Here is a 21,451-nt window from a genome sequence, read left to right as displayed (position 1 = left end):
CTACGCTACGCAACAGCGGTCACAACACCCGGAGACAAAGATTGCATTGAACCACCGATACTGAGAAGATAAGTAGATACAGTGAACATAACATTATTTATGATTCTTTAGAAATAATTAATTATCAATACTACTACAGTGTTGAGATACATCAACATCTTATAATGATAGAGAAGAAAGCAAGAGTAAGCAGTAGCGGAGATCGCTGGCGCGCGGCCCTGCTCACTCCACGTAAGATTAAACAAGCTACATTAATCGTTATAATATAAATAGATAGATAATTTTATAATTTCCCTAGAATGCGACGACAAATGCAACAGTGTAGATACAATTCATACATAAGTGGGAATGCAAAGTGCGGTGCCAATTCTTAGTTAACAATTAAACTTTGCTATTAACATGTTATAAAATCTGTTAAATTATTAAATGTTTAATACGTACCTAGATTGTATAATTTAATATAAACAATACTCTAAATAACACTTTCTTACATAAGTAGGTAAATACTATCTACCGACTTATCCTAGAAACATAGTTTTAATAGGTACCTGCTATAAGGTATGTTTAATTAATTTGGTTTGTAACATACTTAAGTTGGTAGGTATATTATATTATTATATAATTTGTGTCCATGTTTCTTGGATATGAATTTCAAATTTGTATAGGTAATGAGGACATTCATGTTCGGAAAACATTAATGTCCACATTTTCCGATATGTTTGATTGTAAGTCCCATCGAAAACTATTGTGTCCACATAACATATCATGTATAGCTATCTTAACTTTGACGAAGCTGGTTATACCATTATGCATTAGGTATACCAATAAAACATCTAAATGCTTAAGTACATAACCCTTAACATCATATTAAAGTTTAATTGGTATTTAGTTTGGCACAAATGTAGATGTCTCCACCTGAAAGAAACCTGTTCGACTCGTGCAGAAGCAGCGACCTGGAATGCTTCTTATAGTTACGACTTACGGTGCATCGATCCGTATAACTAGCTGTGACTAGTAGGAGGTGGCTGTGATTAGTCCCTGGGTACTAATGAAACCGAATCCCTTATTCCACTTTCAAGTAGGTAGGTACCTACTTTTGACAACGTTTTAATGAAACGTACATGTGACTATTGAGGAATTTAAGGATTTTGGTTTCGCAAAAATTGAAACATTTCCATTTTAATATTGCTACAAATAGTGTAATAAGAAAACGCTGCGAATACTCAAGATATTCATTAAGTGAAATCAACAACAACATTAAAGACCGAGAAGTTATGAATTATTCAACTAAGGATAAGTTGAAAAAGTATGTGGGCACTTATAGATTGGTCGAATTTCACCTTAACGCAATACCCAAGTACCTATAACCCGCTTCCAACTCGCGCCCAAAGGTACTCTCCATTACGCAATGTATTTTCAGAGCTGTGATCTGCGTTTCAAACTATCCGATAGGTAGCTTGAAACGAACTGTTTCCGCAAGCTGTTATAAGTGTCATATACTTTCGGTACCTATTGGATATGAACTACTTTAATCGTATTTGTAGTTAAAATGCAGAATCGGTGAGACCTCTGGGCGCTCGTCGGACGCTCGCGGGCCGTGTAGTGTGTGTGTGTGTGGTGTGTGCAAGTGTGGGATATACTAACAGTGCGGAGCGCGGTGGGCGGGCGTGGTGGCGCAGTGCTGCAGGCCGGAGCAGGCGGCGGCGGGCGGCAGGCAGGCGCCGGCGCACTCGCCCGCCCACGCGCCGGGCGCCGGCCGCGGACACGCGCCCGCCTCCGGCACCGTCACCTCCGTCCACACGGCGCGCCAGCCCGCCGCGCCCACGGACTTGTCCGCCACTATGAACCTGCACGAGACACAATACAACATTCACCACAACGACCGAGGCTGCATTTTACAAGCGTATTACTTTATCAACAGTTTTGCGAATGTTTAGGCTAGGTTCACACGGCAACGTCCTGCACGTTTTTTCATGTATTCGATTTTAAACGTACAACCAGAAGGGTGTTCACACGGTAGATTTTCATTCGTTTAAAAACCGTTTTCACGCCGAATAGCGACAGTTTTCACGCAGTTGGCGCAGTGAGCAGACGTCTGAGATGGATCCACGCTTCATCGTACTTTTATTTTGGTATCGATGGCGATAATGCTTTCGCCGCCGACAAAATGACGAGAGAGAGTTTTTGGGCACATCCCATAAATAAAAAATCAGTGCGTAATAAAACATTTGAAATTTTATAGCTACGTTAAACTTAGTTACGCTATAACAAAGTTTTTCAATTTCTTTCGGATGTCTATTGAAAGTTTTGTTCCACTAAATTAATTAATAGTTCGTTATCTATAGAATATTCGTCAACCATTTTGAAATAACCACGAAATTACAAATAAAATACGTGCCATCCCTCCGAAAAACGCTCGAGTACTATAGACGTGTGTTCGATAAAAAACGCATAAAATCGTGCCGTGTGAATGGATCAGAACTATACTAATCGCCACTGCAAGCCGAATACTTACGTTTAAGTTCATTCGATTTGCTTGACAAGTCCGGTGAGTATCCGTTTAAACGTATAAAGAATGTACGTATGTATGCACAAAGTATGTGCCACTATTTATCCGTTAAAACGTATTCTGCAAAAAAACGTGCAGGACAATGCCGTGTGAACGAAGCCTTACAGAGTTTGAAAATGTTTGTGATACTGTTAGAATCGAGACCATAGAGCGAGCTTATTAGTTTAGGTAATACGAATTACGGAAGGCGACACAATAATAGGTACGTATTTTGTAAAAAAATTGGAAGTTTATTTTTGAAAGACCATGTAATCAATTTGGTAGTAGCTCATACTGTACCTACCTATCTACATAAAAAACTGTTATATATTAAGCTTTATACTCACGAGAGGCGAATGGAGTTGGACGAGGATAGGTACTGCCAGCGGTCGCCAGGCGCCTTCTCCCCGCACAGCTCGAGCGGCGGCCCCGGTGACTCGTACCAAAGCCGCAGCACTGCCGCCGGGCAGCCGCGCTCTGTCATCAACCAAGGAATACATTACCAAAATTACCTATTTTGTATGTTGACATTAGTCTCATTTTAGCGACCTGTGGCATGTGTGCGGAGTGTCAGAATAACTTACCGGTAAGATGTCCCTCCACAGCGAAGTGGTCAAAATTGAGCAGCAACCGCTTGCCGGGACGAGCGGTGACGAACCAGTTGCAGACGCGGGAGGCGGTGCCGCGCGCGGGCGGCTCGTACGGCAGCGGGAACCGTGGCGACGTGATCGCGCCCCACTCGGCGCCGGACACGTTGCCGCCGCAATCGCCGAATATTGATTTCGCCGGCTGAATATATCAAACCACATATTCTCTGACTCACATCTGTGACTCACGGGCATATTTAAAAATCGTACGTTTCTTATTTAATTATCGAGCAAACAGTCTTTAAAAAATAAAACATGCAGAGCAGTGACTTTAGGAATTAAGATCTACTGATAATCTCAGCTCAATTATTAATAATTTATTAGGTAGTTATGGCAGGTTAGAGACCTCAAATACCTGCATGGAACACCCTTATGGACGAGAGGAAAGACTGTGAGCAAAATTTCTGTGACCATAAAGATCGGAGTTAGCGCCCTTACCTCAAAAACATATCTCGCTTTAAACCCGGAAGCGACGTTCTCCGCGTCGGTATGCAGCGCCAGCCGCAGGCCGAGCGCGCCGCGCGGCGAGCGCAGCGGGCCCGGCGTGGCCACGCCGCACCAGCGGCCCAGCGACACGCGCGACCCCTCGCGCCCCGTCCACCACGCCTCCACCCAGTCCTCCGTGCATGTTGCGCCGCTATTCAATGTAACACACTTTAATAGGTACTCATGTTTTAATACTATCTATACCTACGCCGCAGCATTTGGCCATATCACATATAAGTTTGGGAGGTATAATAATTATAGCAATAATTATTAAATCCGGTGGGGTAAGATTGAGTTTTGTCATTTCATTTCTAGTTGCTGCTGAAATGACGGCCAGTGAATTAGCTGGTTTTGATTTTTTCGAAGTTAACAAATCGAGGGGCGGGCGGTCAAACCCGAGATATTTTTTCATTCAAATTAGAACTATATGTGACGTGCGTAGAGTTCTTATTTTAATAAAAAAATATCTCGACTTATCGGGTTTGACCGCCCACCCCTCGAAATTAGGTATGCGCAATCATGCAACATTTAAAAAATAATTGGAGTATTTTTGATATTTCACGTTAAAAGTTGAATTTCCTATTCGTCTTTTTTATGTTTTCGACGTGTTTAGATAATAATGAAACATACTAATTGGGGTCATTTAGAGCTGATAGGTGGTAAAGTAGCGCAGAATCACGTATGAGGGTTTAACATTCATCCTACTTAACTTATGTTAAAAACATGAGCACACACCCGTATAGACCAGCCGTGGCATTCCAGGCGTCGGCCCTCATCTTGAAGTGGTCGAAGACGACGGTGACCTGTTCGTTGGGCGTGGCGTCGAGCGTGTAGGTGCAGTTCATGCGCGAGGGGTAGTTGGAGGGGTAGCGCGGGGAGTTGAACTCGCCGCGCTTGCGAGCCTCCGAGCGATACGTGAAAGCGCACTCGCCGGTAGGCGCCGCCGTGCCCGGCACGCGGTACTCTGTAACACGATGGCAGATAAAATAATTCATCACCCATGTTTACTAACTCTACGACGTAATGCGAAATGTTCGAGATATATTTCAACAGGGATTCAACTCAGATATATTTGAAAGAGGGCACCTACCTAATGAAGAAATGACCACATCGAGTATGGTGGGCGATGTGAATGACTCAATGACTCTTAACGCATTCACTGCCAGCGCGTTTTACGCACTACACTTGTAGCCATAAATAGTTTTCTTTTTCGATTTTTAGCCAAAAGCACTTAGAAACAGAGAACCCGCTGAGCGGGTCGCTGGCAGCTGGCAGTGAATGTCTTAACACATTGAGGGTCAAGAACCCAACTGTCGGGTATACTGTTCGTAGCGACTACGTGCTACATACGGCGAAACCGTGGCTACGCACTACGAACGTAACCCGTAGCACTTAGTGGCAATTAATTTGTTAAACTCGACGACCCAAAAATCCAAAAGAGAATGTGCTACGTTTACAAACCAGTCTCAAATGTGTATTTGGCCTTGAAGCCCCTGCCCTGCAGCTCGCCGGAGCTGAAGACGAGCACGAGGCGCGGGCCGTCGGACGTGAGCAGCGGCGGGTAGGGCGGCGGGCCCGGCAAGGTCTCGCCGCACAGCTCCGCGTCGTGCTTGTCGTACGAGTCCGTGGCCTCCTGCCCGCGCAGGTACACCTTCAGGTACCCGTCCGAGCACGCGCTACTGCACACACCAACATCGAAACATCAGCGAGCGTTCCAATCACCATAGACTTCCTGTTACGCCGTAAACTTATCAGGTACAATACAGGCTAAGTGAATTTCAGGATCACAACAGCATACGTTTGTATAAAATCACTTTGCCTTTGCATTCGGTGGTCAATGGCGTTTAGGTACTACATATTAAAACCTATGTGGTATTGGAATTGGAATTGGAAAGAAGGCTAAATGAAGAAAGTAATAGGTAAACATACATTTAAATTTTGTTGTATCCGATTGATTAAGCATGTTTACTTAATGCTTTAGACTGTTTTCCTTAAAACACAAAAACATTAAGTAAAAGCTTTGATAATTATATGGGTTAAATAAAAAGTGTATGAACTAAAAACTTACTCTGGTTTAGGCTTGTCCGATTTTGGTATAGAAAAGTTTTGAAACTCCAGTCGCACCCTTTCCAAATTTTGTGAATCTTGCATACCGTATATAAAATATCTGCAAAGAAAATATTTTCATTATTAATCTGTTAAATTCATACACATTTTTCTCAATTAGTTACATTGATTTACTTACCTACAAACAACTTTTTGTATATAGGGGAATGGATAATTTGGATGGTACACGAATCCGGAAGACTCCTTCTTACTGAGGATCTTCTGGTCGCACTCGGAGCCCCTAATGTGCTCGGCGTCGTGTTTACTTATAAAATCTGTCAACAAATACATAATCATCATTAATAACGTACCTGTACCTGTCGTAACGTCAAAATTGACTTTCCACAACCGTTAAAATTGCTTCTCATAAAAATTTGGCAATAAAAGACATGCGCCAAATCGTAACTACTTCAGACAACCTTTAAATAACTTATGTAGGTAATGTGTAAGTAATCGAATTATAGAACGAGCGAATAAAGTGAAGCAAAGTTCTTACATTCAAATTGGACACATCTGTCAGCAAGGCGCAAATCCGTGCATATCAAAGGTATTTTAGTTTTTCATATGTAGTTTTTAGTAGGTATGTAGGTAATGTGTAAGTAATCGAATTATCGAACGAGCGAATAAAGTGAAGCAAAGTTCTTACATTCAAATTGGACACATCTGTCAGCAAGGCGCAAATCCGTGCATATCAAAGGTATTTTAGTTTTTCATATGTAGTTTTTAGTAGGTATGTAGGTAATGTGTAAGTAATCGAATTATCGAACGAGCGAATAAAGTGAAGCAAAGTTCTTACATTCAAATTGGACACATCTGTCAGCAAGGCGCAAATCCGTGCATATCAAAGGTATTTTAGTTTTTCATATGTAGTTTTTAGTAGGTATGTAGGTAATGTGTAAGTAATCGAATTATCGAACGAGCGAATAAAGTGAAGCAAAGTTCTTACATTCAAATTGGACACATGTGTCAGCAAGGCGCACATCCGTGCATATCAAAGGTATTTTAGTTTTTCATCGAGATATTCGAGACGAACTACTAAGTACTTAGTTAGTACGATGATTCTTACAGTTGACAGAATAAGTTGTTACAGGCAGATACCGAAGCAAACTGCCCGATTCGAACTTTATGATACGTCAATTAATAGATCTAGAAACGATATGGATTAAATGTGTCAGTGTCAAGTGACATTTTTGTTTAGAGAAACGTCACATTTGGTACTGACATGTCTAATCCATATCGTTTCTAGATATATTAACTGGCGTATCTTAAAGTTCGAATCGGGCCGAAATGCTCGACTTGATAATTGGGCAACAAACGCTACTTGATGAATTGATGAGAGAGATGAGCTACGCCGTAGCTATGTACGGAAAATCGTAGACGTTGGATTACAGTTACAGTAAGAAGCTAACACGGTTATTACACTGATGTGTTGTGTGAACGTGACACGCTCTACGTATATGTCCCGCTCGCACACCGGGGTGACCGCGCGGATCTCCAATGTAAATACCAAATAAAATAATAAAAATACTGACCTAACTTAACAAAACTTTCAGAGAACTCGAAGATTCCCTTGAAGCCGCGGTTCTGCGTGTTGGCGGAGCGCGGCAGCGAGTAGAAGGTGACCAGGAGGCGCTCGTCGCTGGAGTACAGCACGAGGTTGCGCTGCTGGCCGCAGTACGTGCCAACCACCGCCGACGTGTTGTCCGGCCCGTCGTACACCCGCACCCAGTCGAATGGACAACTGCAATGAATTTGATTAATATAGGTACATGAAGTAGAAGGACTGGCCATTAGTAAAGACTAACCCCCTTATTCATAAACGTTTACTAAAGTTGACAAGCCGATATTAATCGTTTCTCCCTTTTCGGCGTATTGGTATGATGGAAAGGGACAAACGATTATTATCGGCTTGTCAACTTTAGTAAACGTTTATGAATAAGGGGGTGAATGTTTGGTTGAATGGCAGAAATAAGTATGTGTAAAGGAAGAATGCATTCCAAATCATAGTTGTATGTACAATAAATAGGGAGGTCTTATACCCACTTACATATTTTATATAGCGCTAGTTATTGCAACCTTTGGATGCCGCTACAGATATAATCGATTGTCAATTTAACAAATTGGGTTACAAGGTGTTACAAAAATAGTGTGGATATTCGGTATCGTGTTCTGATTAGGAAAAAGAAGAAGAAAAAGTTTTGACGCAATAAAATGTTGGCCTTTGTATTGCGGGTTTGGAGATTTGGTCGATTTGGACGACCCATCCCATTAAAAAAATATTCGAATAAAAAAAAATTCTTGTACTTTTCCTCATCAGAACACGATACAAAATATGCCCTTAAAAGATCCCCATTGTTTTAAGCCTTGTATTTTTCGGCCATATTGTTGAAAATATATAGTCATGATTGTTCGCTTCCGATAGCTGATGAGATTTTAAGGATTTTAATATTTCAGAAAATCGTCGGGTACTCGTTCAGTTCTAAGTAAGGTTGTAGGTAATATGTACTCACTGAGGCCCGCCGAAGAACAGGTCGAAGTCGCGAAACTCGAGCCGGATGCGCTGCCCCGGCTGCCCCACGAAGTGGTAGTTGCAGTTGAGCTCCTTGGGGTACACGCCGGGGTACGTGGGGGACAGCAGCAGCCCCGTCTTGCGCTTGCTCGCGTCGATGATGAACGAGCACATGGTGTTCGGAACCGGCGTGCCGATCTCGAACTCCGCTGGAGAAGACAAAAGTGCATTGGTCCGATTGCTAAACCGCCCACGCAATATGCATTAAAATGTGTCATGATGTACAGAAATAACATATTTTCAGCAAAATACAGGAGATATCATATGCTCTTATATATTTTTTTAAGCCTTAAGAGCTTAAAACGACATTATATTTTGTCATTATATATTTTTCGCACAGGAGGTCCGCGATCAACCACTATCGAATAGGTATAACAGCATTTTAACGCTTTCTATGCCAGCGTGAGCTACGCGCTTACGCTTGTAGTCGATAACGTGATTTTCCCGCTTTATAACGGAAAGCTTTTACGAACAGAGAACACGCTTAGGGGATACTGACAGTGTATGTGTTAAGATAGAAGGTCGTACTCACAGGCGTTTATGAACTGGTAGGAGCCGGTGAAGAGCGATGGCGGCGTGTAGGGCTTGTCGGTGTAGAAGGAGAGCGCCACGGCACGATGCAGTGACACGCGGCGGCGCGGCGGGATGGGCCCGCAGTACCGCCCGCCGAACGCAGAGTTCACCAGCTCGCCCGCCTCCAGTGACGCCATCTCCGAGTATATGTCCATGTACTCGCGCATGCATCTACGTTTAATAAACGGCTTCTTTATATTTCTTTATGGGAAATATACAACTACAAACAAAGAATGCACTGGTTTTTCCAAAAGTTCAGTATGCTTTGATTTTTAGATGTTTTTTTTTTAGGTAAGAGCGTAAAGCCAATTAGAAGGGGACTAAAGATATGGCGCCCCGCGCGAAACATGGAGTAAATAAATAGCCAATGTGTCAATCTCTCTGAAAATATATTTCTGTTTATTATTTAAGTAGTTAAGATTTTGCTTATCATATCCCTCGGCAATATACTTAAATTGTACTGCAATTATACACGTGTACAATTGTACATGTACCGATTATGCAACTGAAAATTAGACATGTTTTCGTGATTTTTTTTATCTATCGAGCCAACTTTACCTTTTTCAGGTTTTGGTCTGCCCTTGCAATATATACTCGTAGTCTAGTTTTTGTGCAAATTTTTTATAGCAATTGCCCTTGATTAAAACGTGTAAAAATTTAATATAATAACTACGCGCCACGCTCGAAATATATAACTTTATAACGAAAAGCGGCTACAAAAAGAGAACGCGCCTAGCGGTTCGTTCGTAATGAATGTGAAACATTTCAAATGATTCGACCGAAACATTTGTGACATGAATAAAAATAATTGACGACCTAAATGTTCTCATTTACAGTTGAGCAGAGATCTAAACTCTCGGCAGTGGGATGCATGAAGATTTTCAATTTAACTATTACCGTTACCTACTTATATCGACCCTTGACTTAAAGACTGACCGGCCTCTACCAGAGGCCTCGAATCCGATCCACATATTTTAGGAATAGTGTTAAATAAACGAGTATCTCAGCCAAGGTCGCGCTGTTTGACCCAGTTCCCATCCGAGACGGAAAACATGTTTGCGTCGTCTTTATTTACGCTAAGGGTTACCTACGTATTAATAACTCTGAAATCTTTTCTCGATCAGAAATGGAGAAATATTCATACAGCCGATGTTACTCGGGCCCGAATAAAAGAATATTAATAGAGGAAGTGCGCTTCCTTCGTATTGATATGGATATTGTGATACGCTATCATTTATACTTATGTATATCATCAAGTCATTGTTATCAGGGAAAGTTTGTAGTCCACGAAATTGGAATACGGCTAGTACCTTAAATAAACAAGAATTTTACATGGTGCATGGATTTAAAATATAGGTAAATATAAATGTAAGGTACTCTACTCACGCTGGTAGCTCTCCCACCGCGGCGCCACTGAAAACATAAAAATAGTACTTAGGTATTTATGTTAGAAATAGTAGTTAATTTATAATATTATGTTATATCTGATATCTGTAATGCATTCCTAATTCCTAGACAGTATGACATGCTGCGAAGTTATAAACGGCTATTTTTACTAGCTGATGAAGTGCATATTTCAAATGTTAAAAACTGTTAAGGAAAATTGTAAGATATTAGATGTAGCACAAATTAAATGATTTATACATAAATTAGCATTTATTAATATAGTCTTCACTGAGACACATGGAATTTGAAAAGAATTGCACCAGTATCGCACAAAATGTTAACTAGTATGTTATGCTGCGGCTGCCGAGCCAAGAATTTTAGATAGCAAGAGAGAGCTTATGATATTTTGTTAAAAACATCAATGGCATATTTTGCAGAATATTCAACGTAAAACTAAATGAATAACTGAAACTGCATCGCGTTGAGCTTTGCATTTCTGAAAGCTTAATTAAATGTCTGTACCTACTACCTACCTACCTAAAGCCTAATCCTATTAAATTAAGCGTCGTAGACCACACAACACATGAGCAGTGTCGACTAGCTATATGTATATGTACCTACGATGTGGGAAAAGATAGGATTGTCGTACATAATTTTACAGCAAAATACAGCGAGGTTGGTATGTGCAGGAAATCAGAATCTGACATTATGATCAGTGCTCCAGAGCTGCGAAACTACTTTTATTTTAAACTCTGTTTTTATATTCCAGATACTGAAATGACAGTTCGATTGCACAATCTGCTATCCAATCATTCTGGTTTTATTGTGTTTAAGTTTTACATAGATTTAAAATAAATTAATTTATTATAAAAATTCTGATATAAAAAAAGACGAGTCACCTGCCCACGGGCCCTACGCTATATACAAAGTTCTGTGCAATGAGGGTAGCACAATATATAATAGAATTTTTCAAAAACGAAGGGTAGGATGACAGGTGTCATTTCAATATAATTTTGGGAAATTTGGCGTTATTAGGTTCTAAATTGTATGGAGATGACACCTGTCACCCTACCTTTCGTGTTTGAAAGATATTATAGGAAGGCATACGCACTCGGGGGGCTTGCCGCGCAGGTCGAAGGTGCGGAACTCGATGAGCGCGCGCTGGCCCGGCGCCGCGAGAAAGGTATACAGGCACTGGCGGCTGTGGTTGTTGGGGTTGATGAGCTCGGGCGCGTTGAACGTGCCATTGGTCAAGCCGTCGCGGCTCACGAACGTCTGGTCGCACTCTGCAACACAGAAATACACTTTTCATTTCTTCTGTTCACACAGCTTCACTTCAAACAACCGGGTTGAAAATTACTTTTGACAAGGCTTTTTCTTCCCTGCTAGGAAAATGGAAATTTATATTTTAGGACACTAATTTTTTACTTTTTTGTATACAATTATTTTAGGTTGAAATCGTCCTTGGCTTAAATAATTTTTTGAGACATAATAATTTCCTCGTAAGTATGTGATGTGTAAAACAGACCAGCAGTGCGTGTCAAATGGTAGCAAAAGTATTTCCACGTTGGGCGTTAACACTTGAATCCTTCACTACGCTCAGGATTCTATTTTAAAATCTCTTGCTGCGATTGAGATTCAATTAAATTCAAGAATCCTTCGCTTCGTTCAGGTTTCAATGTACGTCCACGCCATAAATATGTAATTTGGCTCTCTAGTGACACAATCTAGGGTGAGAAACCGTAGCAAGTTTCACGTACCTAATGTTTTTTTTAATAGTGATATTTAAATAAGATCAGAAATTCAGTTTAAAGAATAATTTTGTTTAAAGTTATTAATTCTGGTAGGTATTTCATGTACCTAAGTCATAACTTGGAAATGCCGATCGTTTTACCTTAATTATTCAATAAAAGATACACGCGCCTTGTGAGTAGGTAGATATACATACACTCATGGACAAATTTAGAGGAACGCAAAAAAAAAGTTTATGTAGGTACTAATTTTGAAATTACTTTAGGTGATGTAATCCAGTAATTTAAACCTTTGATTGCGTTCCTCTTGTCCATGAGTATATTTTGGAATCTTGTTATAACAAATAAATGTAATTTTAATTTGGAATGTAATTAATAGGCTAGATGAGAGGCATAGATTAATAGTAACCACGGAAGAAAGAATGAGCGCGCCGCTCTTTGTTTTGTGATAGTTGGTGATAGTAACAGTCGATTCAGTTTGTTTTGAGGATCAAATGTCTATGCACGAAATGTGACGTCACTGTTGAGTTAAAGCCGTCTTGTAAAAACCGGCCAAGTGCGAGTCGGACTCGCACACGAAGGGTTCCATTATCTATAAAAACGGTCACCCATCCAAGTACTGACCCCACCCGACGTTGCTTAATTTCGGTCAAAAATCACGTTTGTTGTATGGGAGCCCCACTTAAATCTTTATTTTATTCCGTTTTTAGTATTTGTTGTTATAGCGGCAACATAAATACATCATCTGTGAAAATTTCAGCTGTCTAGCTATCACAGATCACGAGATACAGCCTGGTGACAGACGGACGGACGGACGGACGGACGGACGGACGGACAGCGGAGTCTTAGTAATAGGGTCCCGTTTTTACCCTTTGGGTACGGAACCCTAATAAACAAGAATATTGCTTTTTACACGGTAAAATAATGAAGATTAGGTGCAAACTGTTAGGTTGAAAATTACAAGTCACAATACAAGTCTGTAAAATGAGTCACTCCATTCTTTCACTTGATATGATTTATAGAATACGCATGTGTAAGGTATCTTACTATTCTTATGGCCGAAATGAAAAGTAGAGTGTGGTGTAACCCTCGCATCCCATTTTACTCTCAAACTATAATTAACGAAGAAATTAACATCTCAGGTTCTTTCAACTCTGCGGTCACTTTTTACCCTTGTATGTCAACATACCTATATAACATTTACCGAATAAATTTAAAAGTTTAGGGCTCTGCGAAACATACTTTAGGGTTTCGTACGTCGTAAAATAGTATTTAAAACTTTTGAACACATAAAAACTCACATTTTTGTCGAGTAGTTGCACAAATCTCTGTTTTGACATTTTGCTGGGACATCAGTTAGCCACGACTACGACCAGTGAAACCTGTCGAAACTTCGGTAAATAAAGGTAATAAAATAAATTCGCGATAGACCCGTCTATAAATGTGAGTTAATATGTCGTAAAGTAGATTGTCAAAAAAGGTTCCTCGTCAAAAAAGTTATGATTATGAATCACTGTTTCTATTTATCAAAAGTGGCACGGAACCCACTTCAGACTCTCGTCCCTCCGCCTCGGGCGCGCTATTAAAAGTTCCATTAAATCACACTCCTTAATGAGGTTTTTAAACGCCTAACACGGGAAAAAAGTAAGCGAGAAACAGGCCGCAAGTACCGCGTCTTCCAACGTCGAGGTTTCATTAAAACTTTTCATCATGCCACCGGGAAAACAATTTAAGTACTTAATGTGAATATTTTAAATGTCAGTTGAGAACAATCATAAGAGTTGCACTAGTTTTAAGCTGCATGGGTCATGTGATGTGAAACAGGTTAAACTTTAGAAATTAAGTAGGTACCACTACCTACGTACAAGTCCTGTACAAGTGGTATCAAGAATTAAGTATAGGTACGCAGGGTAATGACATATACCTGCATATACCCTGCGTACCTATAGGTACTATATGTAAATATACTATATGTAGATGTAGATAACTGACGTTTAGACACTATCAGTGAAAATAAATAAATTGATAACCTATTTGTAGTGATGACTGACGAATGAAGTTAAATAATCTGTAAGTAATGATCTGTAGGACATATCAACGAAAATATATGTGTAATAACTATAATAAGAGTAATTTTCAATAAAATTTTTCGGTTCTGTTCTGTTCAGCGGGAAGTGGGAAGTGCGGCGTAGCTACGAAAAGGTAACGGCGCGATTCGGGAAATGAATTAGAGATTTACTAGATATGAAATAGTAAAGATATGTGACGTTCCACGGCAAAAGGTACCTTATGGCGGCTGGCGCTTACGATATTATTAACGCCGCTCCAATATTCAGCCGGGGCAATGGTATATCTTTTGCCGTGGAACGTCACATATCTTTACTATTTCATATCTCTCTAATTCATTTCCCGAATCGCGCCGTAAGTATAATGCCGAAAGACCTCCTTAACTGCGAGTTTTATTTTTCCTTTGATTGCGGACTCATTTTGTCCCGATAATAGTTGGAAGTTGAATACTTACACTGAGTTTCCAGAGAGTTCAGTGTGTATTACTGAAAATTCATGCCTATCAACTCTTTAACGAGTGGATTGCTTCATTTTATGTTCATAATTTCTATGATAAACGAAAAAGAACTTTAAAAATAATAGTACCTATACAATACATAAGTAGTAGCATTTTTCCAATCGTATAATCTTTACTGGCTGCGAAATCTATCTACGTTACAAATGTTTCATTCCAGTAAACATGGACGACGCCTGTTTGATTTTATACTTTTTACGAAATCTTGTTAAAAAAAAGTAGACTCTCACACGCCGCACACACTAGCGCACGCACAAGCAGACGCCTCTAAATTAATTATAATTACGTAAAATACAATAGTTTATTGTGTTTTTCGAAAAAATACACGTTTAAGTAGCGTTGAGCTGGCGTTGAGCGATTAAAAATGTTTAAAGTTGTTTAACATGAAATGCGACTCTACGTGTGCTCATTCAATATTTCCATAATTCAACTGTAACTAGCCTCATGAAGGACGCTACGCTACGATATTTTACGCTAGGACAGATTGCTACTTTGCTAGAAGACAAAGTGCCAGTGCTCGTGACAGAAGACCATTAATTACTAGACAAAGCGAGCGTAAGTGGTTAATTTACATGAGAGACAATGATAAGCGCAGGAGACTTTATCTCACAGTATTAAAAGCTATTGTTCAATGGCTGATAATGTACCGTTGAACGCGACGTGGCATAGTCGAGTGCACTATTGGGTAAACTATTAACCCTCACTTGCATGAAACTTAAAATGGAAAGGTGATGTTTATAATGCTACCTCCAATGTCTACAATTGTGCGGGTTGCCATGGTTACGTTCTTCTGTATCACTCTTAAAACCTTCGTTTTATGGAATTTCAATTCAACAAATATGCATTTATCTGGTATTTATATACAAGCTATTTTCTATTTTACTAGAACTATTTTAGAAGAATTTGATCCAATTTTTTTTCTAACATACTGTGCTACTTTTGTCCCCTGGTTGACGGGATAAAATATCAGCAAGAAATAGTTGATCCACGCTACGCCTAATATGGCCTAGGGCCAATGTTATTGCTGCTTTCAAGTAGGTGTTATAATTTGACAGTAAAATCGTATTAAATGACAGTGAAAATTGACAGAATTGTCAGTAAAAACTGGCCGTCAGCTTAATTCAGGATCGCGCCGCGCTTACTCAGAGCTGTTAGAGCGGCCATTAAAACTTCTCTAAGCGCGCGCCTCGATTAGCAAGTTCCTCGGGATTTACGACTCCGGGTGACAGAAAATGTACCCAGTGTGCTAATAATTATCTGGCAAATATGTTATTACCTATTTTAACCTTCGATAAAAATAGGATCATCATTTTCTGGTCTACATCAGCAGTACCACTTCACCAAATGTTGGTTTCCGACTTACTCTAGTAAACAGTGTTGGCCGAAAGTTAATGCAAATTGAAAATGCTGGCCATTAACCATTATAAATTGAATCGTAAACTGTAATCGTCCGTTGCGGTTTAAGGTTCAATTTATAATGGTTAATGGCCAACATTTTCAATTCGCATTAACTTTCGGCCAACACTGCTCGTAAATGCACTAATTACTATAAAAATACCTAAAACACTATAGGTATAATATCCGTCCGTAGATTAGCCAGACTCACAAAAGTATACATTATGATTATTATGAAAGCAAACGTGAAGCGTTATCTGGTGGTTGTGCAGGCGTTAATCTATGACAAAGCCCTCATGCTAAGGGTGGGTGGGGGCACGGGTATTGAAACAAAAGAATATGTAACGCAATGCACGGTGGGCTGGCCTTAGGCCATAACTCAAAAAAACCGATGTGGTATTTTTTGGTTTCCAATGACTGAATATTATTAGCTAATAAGTGTACTTTTATCAGGTGTAAATAGATCCGGCATAACTAATTACTTTCATTCTCTAACAATCCTTGAAAGTTAACGCAACTCCCGTTTGTACGCGCTCTCTTATCAAAGGCTCATTAAGTGAACGTCATTAGTAGTGAATTCCTGAGGCGATTGTGATTTTAGTGATTATTATTAATATGGAACTTAAAGAATCAGGTATGTTGTTTCATTTTATATACAAAGTATAACTTTTTCATTAAAAGTATATTTATAATAATAGGTCTACGAGGTAACAAAAAGTCATACAAACAGGATTAGAATATTTTGTTTACTAAAAACTTCTAGTTATGTTCCCAATGAATTCTAACATCGAAAGTAGTATTGTTTTGAAGCTTGATATCTCTAGATTAACGGCCATCAAAGATTATATGCAGACGCCTGCGGGTTTGATAGTTAAAAGACTGCTACGCCTAGCAGTACTACGAAAACATTACGAATGGAAATTTACCCTTTTTCTTTCTTTTTTCAGGTGATGTGTAGGTCGGATCTTTTACAAAGGGATTTTTATTTAACTTAGTAGTTCAGATACAGAAGGATGTTGTCAGGTGCTTAAAACAAATTAGTAGGAATGTTGCCAGATGTAGAAAACGTAGGTACAAGTGATTTGGATAACATAATAATGTACTTACATTGGTAGTAGACTTGTAATTTATTGGAAACCATCTTTGCGAAATCAGTGTATAGTTCTTAAGAAACATTCGAATTGGTTAAATGAGAAGCAATGTGATAATTTTCCAATAAAAATAAGGTGACTGAAAAGACGTTAAATATTGAATTGGGACAACCGTCATCATCGGGCAATTCAAAACCCTCTACTTCAGCCGGATGGCCAAAAAAAGGACTTTTCGGCTTGTAGTAAGCGATCAAAACGCAGAAGGTTAGCAGCACTAGCAACCTTGGATGCATCAGTAGTCAACAACCTGACGAATATTAGCTAATTTAGAGATCAATCAAATCCTTACGATGCATGTGCTATCTCTTCTCACAGAAGCTATACTAACAAAACACCAATATTTGTTACTACGTACTTATATAAATTTTCGAGTTTATCCTGTTTTACCTTCGCTTGGTAAAGTAATTGTGTGCGCGCACATAGACAAATACGAATCTCTTAAATCATTTTCTAGTAAATTCGGACCCTATGATTACGGGCCGTAGGAAACTACCAAAAACAAAAAATCTATAGTTGTCACAATGTGTACTTATTTAACTAGATGTTTAAAATACATTTTAGACGAATCTAAAATATTAGTTGATCTATGTTAGTTTTTTAAGGTAACTGATACGTGACGTGAAATATTTTGCGTTGCATAATTTGTACGATATTAGCATCTCTGTAAATATATAATTTTTAATTTTAAATATAGATTTTTACAATATAATTGATAAAAACTATTTGTTCTATTATATTATTCAAGAATACGTTGTAATTTATTTCTAAATTCATTTTTTATAAGGCTTTAAAATTGTACGGATTTTGCATATTTTTTTGTTATCAGTTAGATTTTTATTATGCTAAAATATACAAAGAAGAACTATTTATTACTGTTTTTTTACTAGATATTTAAACAACAAACATGAACATATTTTTATTTTGAGGGTATCTTTGATACTTTCGGAGAAATCGATTTTTGACCCTTTCTCCATACAAGCCGAGCCACCGTGCAATGGGCCCGTTTCGTTTTCGACTGCCATTCGGTTTTAAAGGACTATAAAAATACGAGGTGAACAAGCGGACAAGTGGCAATATTTATCGAAATGGAATGGTGTAATAGGTACCTCGGTGGGATGCCTACGTACCTAAATATTAGCGGTCCGCAAAATATTGTGATGATATTTTCCATTTCCCTAACGTCTACCTTGCTGCCGAATGACGAGCTCTATACCTAATTATTAATCATTTTAATGTTCATATGTACTTATACAGGTGAATGTATTATTTACTAAAGCTATTATTGTGCTGATATATTTTAGAGAATAATAGGTTTTTTAACAAAGGACATCTAATTAGTGCTTGTGCCACTTAAAGTAGTATCATTCGTGCAGTGTACCGGGGTTGAGGGAGCATTCAATTATACGCTATAATAAGATCTCTTTCTAAGATTTAAAGGCGAAATCACAATTAAGGTTAGCATTTAAGTGTAACAGACATTCACACAGGAATTCGAGATATTTGAATTCTTGCCTTCGGCCAACTTTAATTTAATTTTTATGTGAATAGCAATAAGTAAAGTATCTTGTAAAATGTTAATATTTTAATATAAGTAGCTTGTGGGCTAACCTAATCATTTTATTCATATTTCAACGTAATAAAGTATGTAACGTATCACGATCGCTATCAGGTAACAAACCGGTGAATATATATGTCTAACTATTTAGCCAAGACCTTGTTAATTTCAAGTTTGAATGTGTATTAGAGATCTTATTACATCGTTCTGTATAATTATTTATGCAAAACGTACTTGGAAGTTTAGTAGGCGAGGGGTCGGCGAGCGCGGATCTGGTCGAGAGCTCCAGCGACTCGCCCGCGACCACTGCACAGAAACAACACCACGCGTTAGAATGCTGCTCGCGACCACCTAACGATTCTTGCTCTCCGCCGTCGGTTAAGCTCTTTTACTCTTTGTAACCTTTTTCAACACTACTTATCTATTTTCAGACAGTTCAGTTGATGCACGGTAATAAATCTTGTATAGTTCGATGAAACTGCATGGCTTAATACCATGTAATACAAAGTGCCGTTTGAAATTGTGGGTGGGTGTGGAACTCAAGGCGTTAATTGGTTGGAACCTTATAATTGATTCCCTGATTCCGTGCCTTGCGAGTAGATACATATATTTGGCATCTTGTTATAATAAACAATTATTATTTTTATTTAGAATGGAATTAATTGGCTAGATGATAAGTTTTTATATCAGTGGAGTAGATACAAATTTATAGTATCAGTAGATACAAAAAACAAGAAGTTCATGTCAATCACACAATCTACGGGAACTTGATTAACGCATTCACTGCCAACGTTTTCGTAGCTCTACCCTCGTAGCCGATACCAGCGTTTTCCCGCTTTGATGAGGGAAACAGAGAACACGCCGAACTGGTTCTCGGCACTCATGTGTTAATACATAATACTTACTATGCTTGTAATTTATTCAAGTATGTGATATTAGTATAATATATATGATAAAGGACAGCTCAAACTTAGGGTATAAATTTACGTAGAGCGCGAAGTATCAAGGAGTTTAAACTGGCAACAATTTATAAATAACCGAGTGAACTTGGACAAAGTTTAGGCCAAGTCGGGACTAAGGCCGAGGCTGGCTGCAGGTGGCCTCTTTGTTAATGAGAATTTATAAAAGCCGTCCAACTGTTTTATTTAATTAGTTTCAGTGCATAAAAGAGGCTATTAAATACAAAAATAGTACAAAGATATCAATTATAGTTATAGTTATTATTTTCCAAAACTAATAGTCGTAATGCCTTTTGTTCCGTTTGTTGTTAAGTATAAATTTAGTGAACTCGTTTTCTCAACTTGAACACTAACCCCCTGATTCATAAAATGATTTGATGTAAATCGGCAGGCCCACGGTAAAAAATTTAAAATCTTTATTTTGGGTATTTGTTTGACCATAATCAAATGTTTAGGATGCAAGGATGTTGAAAAACGTTTTGGTCCCTTCCTGTGAAACTTATCTGCGAAGATATGAACCTCGCAATTTTAATGTGTCATGGTGATGACTTTGTATGGCGTTAATACATGGTAATGACAAATTATTATTTTCACAATATAAATAATTATATATTTTTCTCACTTTAAGTGAAATATTATAGTATATGAATAAAATACAACAATGAAAAAATTACTCTCCTTCGGCAAATTTTGTTAAAAGAGAATATAAACAATAAAAAAAGCGTTTCATGTTCTTGCCGTGGAAGAATAGTCATTACCGTGGTCGAAAAATACCGTGGTTCCGTGGTAATGACTACCACGGTAATGATAAAAACTTTCAATTTGTCTCATAACCCTAAACATAGTTAATGTTCCAGAACATTCTTCCAATTACATCATAACAATTCGAATAAGTTATCATATCAAATAGAATTCGTATTAAAATGATTTCCACTTACCGAGAAATAAGTCACACAGAACTGACAATTTTTTTGGACGAAACCACGGTAATCGAATTATTATTTAAAAATAAAATATATACGGGCACAAAATGTTGAAGTGTGTTCCCACTGTCGATTAATAGGCCACGAAAGGCGCGCGGTGGCAGTGGCATGATCTCAGCACAGCCTTCTATTGGACAGCTATATGATGTGCAAGTAGCATCCACGGAAATGACGGTACGGCGAGGCCGGAAAAGTTTGATGTTGCCATGTAGTTCTGTACGACACAATTTAATTTGTGCAATCAATAATGAATGTACTAACTAATATAGTTTTAGGAACTTAGTAAATACTAGCCATAAAGTTACATTTAAATTGACTTTTAGCTCATGGTTTGATGAAATCTGGTCAGGTGACACGCGTTGGTAGTGACATTTTGACCCTTTGGAGCCTTAAAAAACATAGATCTTCTTAAGATATCGTGAAATGGAAAACGGCCTGTACTAATATTTTTTTATTTACTACTTATAAGTATAAGACACGATAAAGATCCAACTTCGTTTAGTACCGAAAAACGCGGGCGACATGCATTTACACCAAATCAAAGAATGACCCTTTATCTCTTTCTCTCAAATACATAAATCAAAATGAAAGATAAAGACAAACGATTCATATCGAATCTAAATGTCGCCTTAAAGAGGAAGTATGTCGTCCACATATGACTATAATATAATTTCTAACAACTTTGTTAAGTTAGCGATACTTAATAACATAGGATCCTTTGAGCCCAACCCCGTTGCTTAACATGCCGCCCATCCGGTCCG

At 38.7% G+C, this 21,451-nt stretch overlaps 1 protein-coding gene and 1 long non-coding RNA gene across 4 annotated transcripts in view; one reads left to right on the top strand and one right to left on the bottom strand.

Moving 5' to 3' along the window:
* The window catches only part of LOC134803758 (uncharacterized), a 102,777-nt gene that overhangs the window by 54,990 nt on the left and 26,336 nt on the right, over positions 1-21,451 (top strand). The gene's annotated exons all lie outside the window — the stretch shown is intronic.
* The window catches only part of LOC134803612 (dorsal-ventral patterning tolloid-like protein 1), a 132,133-nt gene continuing 112,198 nt past the window's right edge, over positions 1,517-21,451 (bottom strand). For 2 of the 3 annotated variants that reach the window (XM_063776409.1, XM_063776417.1), the window contains 13 exons: positions 11,427-11,601; positions 10,316-10,342; positions 8,889-9,100; positions 8,298-8,505; positions 7,320-7,528; positions 5,927-6,062; positions 5,750-5,848; positions 5,143-5,360; positions 4,417-4,645; positions 3,634-3,832; positions 3,133-3,337; positions 2,896-3,025; positions 1,517-1,847 (listed from right to left, as the gene is read on the bottom strand). In XM_063776409.1, the coding sequence (XP_063632479.1) occupies positions 1,640-1,847; positions 2,896-3,025; positions 3,133-3,337; positions 3,634-3,832; positions 4,417-4,645; positions 5,143-5,360; positions 5,750-5,848; positions 5,927-6,062; positions 7,320-7,528; positions 8,298-8,505; positions 8,889-9,100; positions 10,316-10,342; positions 11,427-11,601 (2,255 nt within the window). In that variant the 3' untranslated portion in view covers positions 1,517-1,639. Of the gene's footprint in view, positions 1,848-2,895; positions 3,026-3,132; positions 3,338-3,633; positions 3,833-4,416; positions 4,646-5,142; positions 5,361-5,749; positions 5,849-5,926; positions 6,063-7,319; positions 7,529-8,297; positions 8,506-8,888; positions 9,101-10,315; positions 10,343-11,426; positions 11,602-18,982; positions 19,055-21,451 lie in introns of all 3 variants that reach the window. The other variant, XM_063776406.1, reaches the window with a different exon arrangement.

This window comes from Cydia splendana, chromosome 2 (genome assembly GCF_910591565.1).
Source record: "Cydia splendana chromosome 2, ilCydSple1.2, whole genome shotgun sequence".
In the NCBI taxonomy this organism is placed as follows: Eukaryota; Metazoa; Arthropoda; class Insecta; order Lepidoptera; family Tortricidae; genus Cydia; species Cydia splendana.
This window is presented reverse-complemented; position numbering and strand designations above follow the sequence as displayed.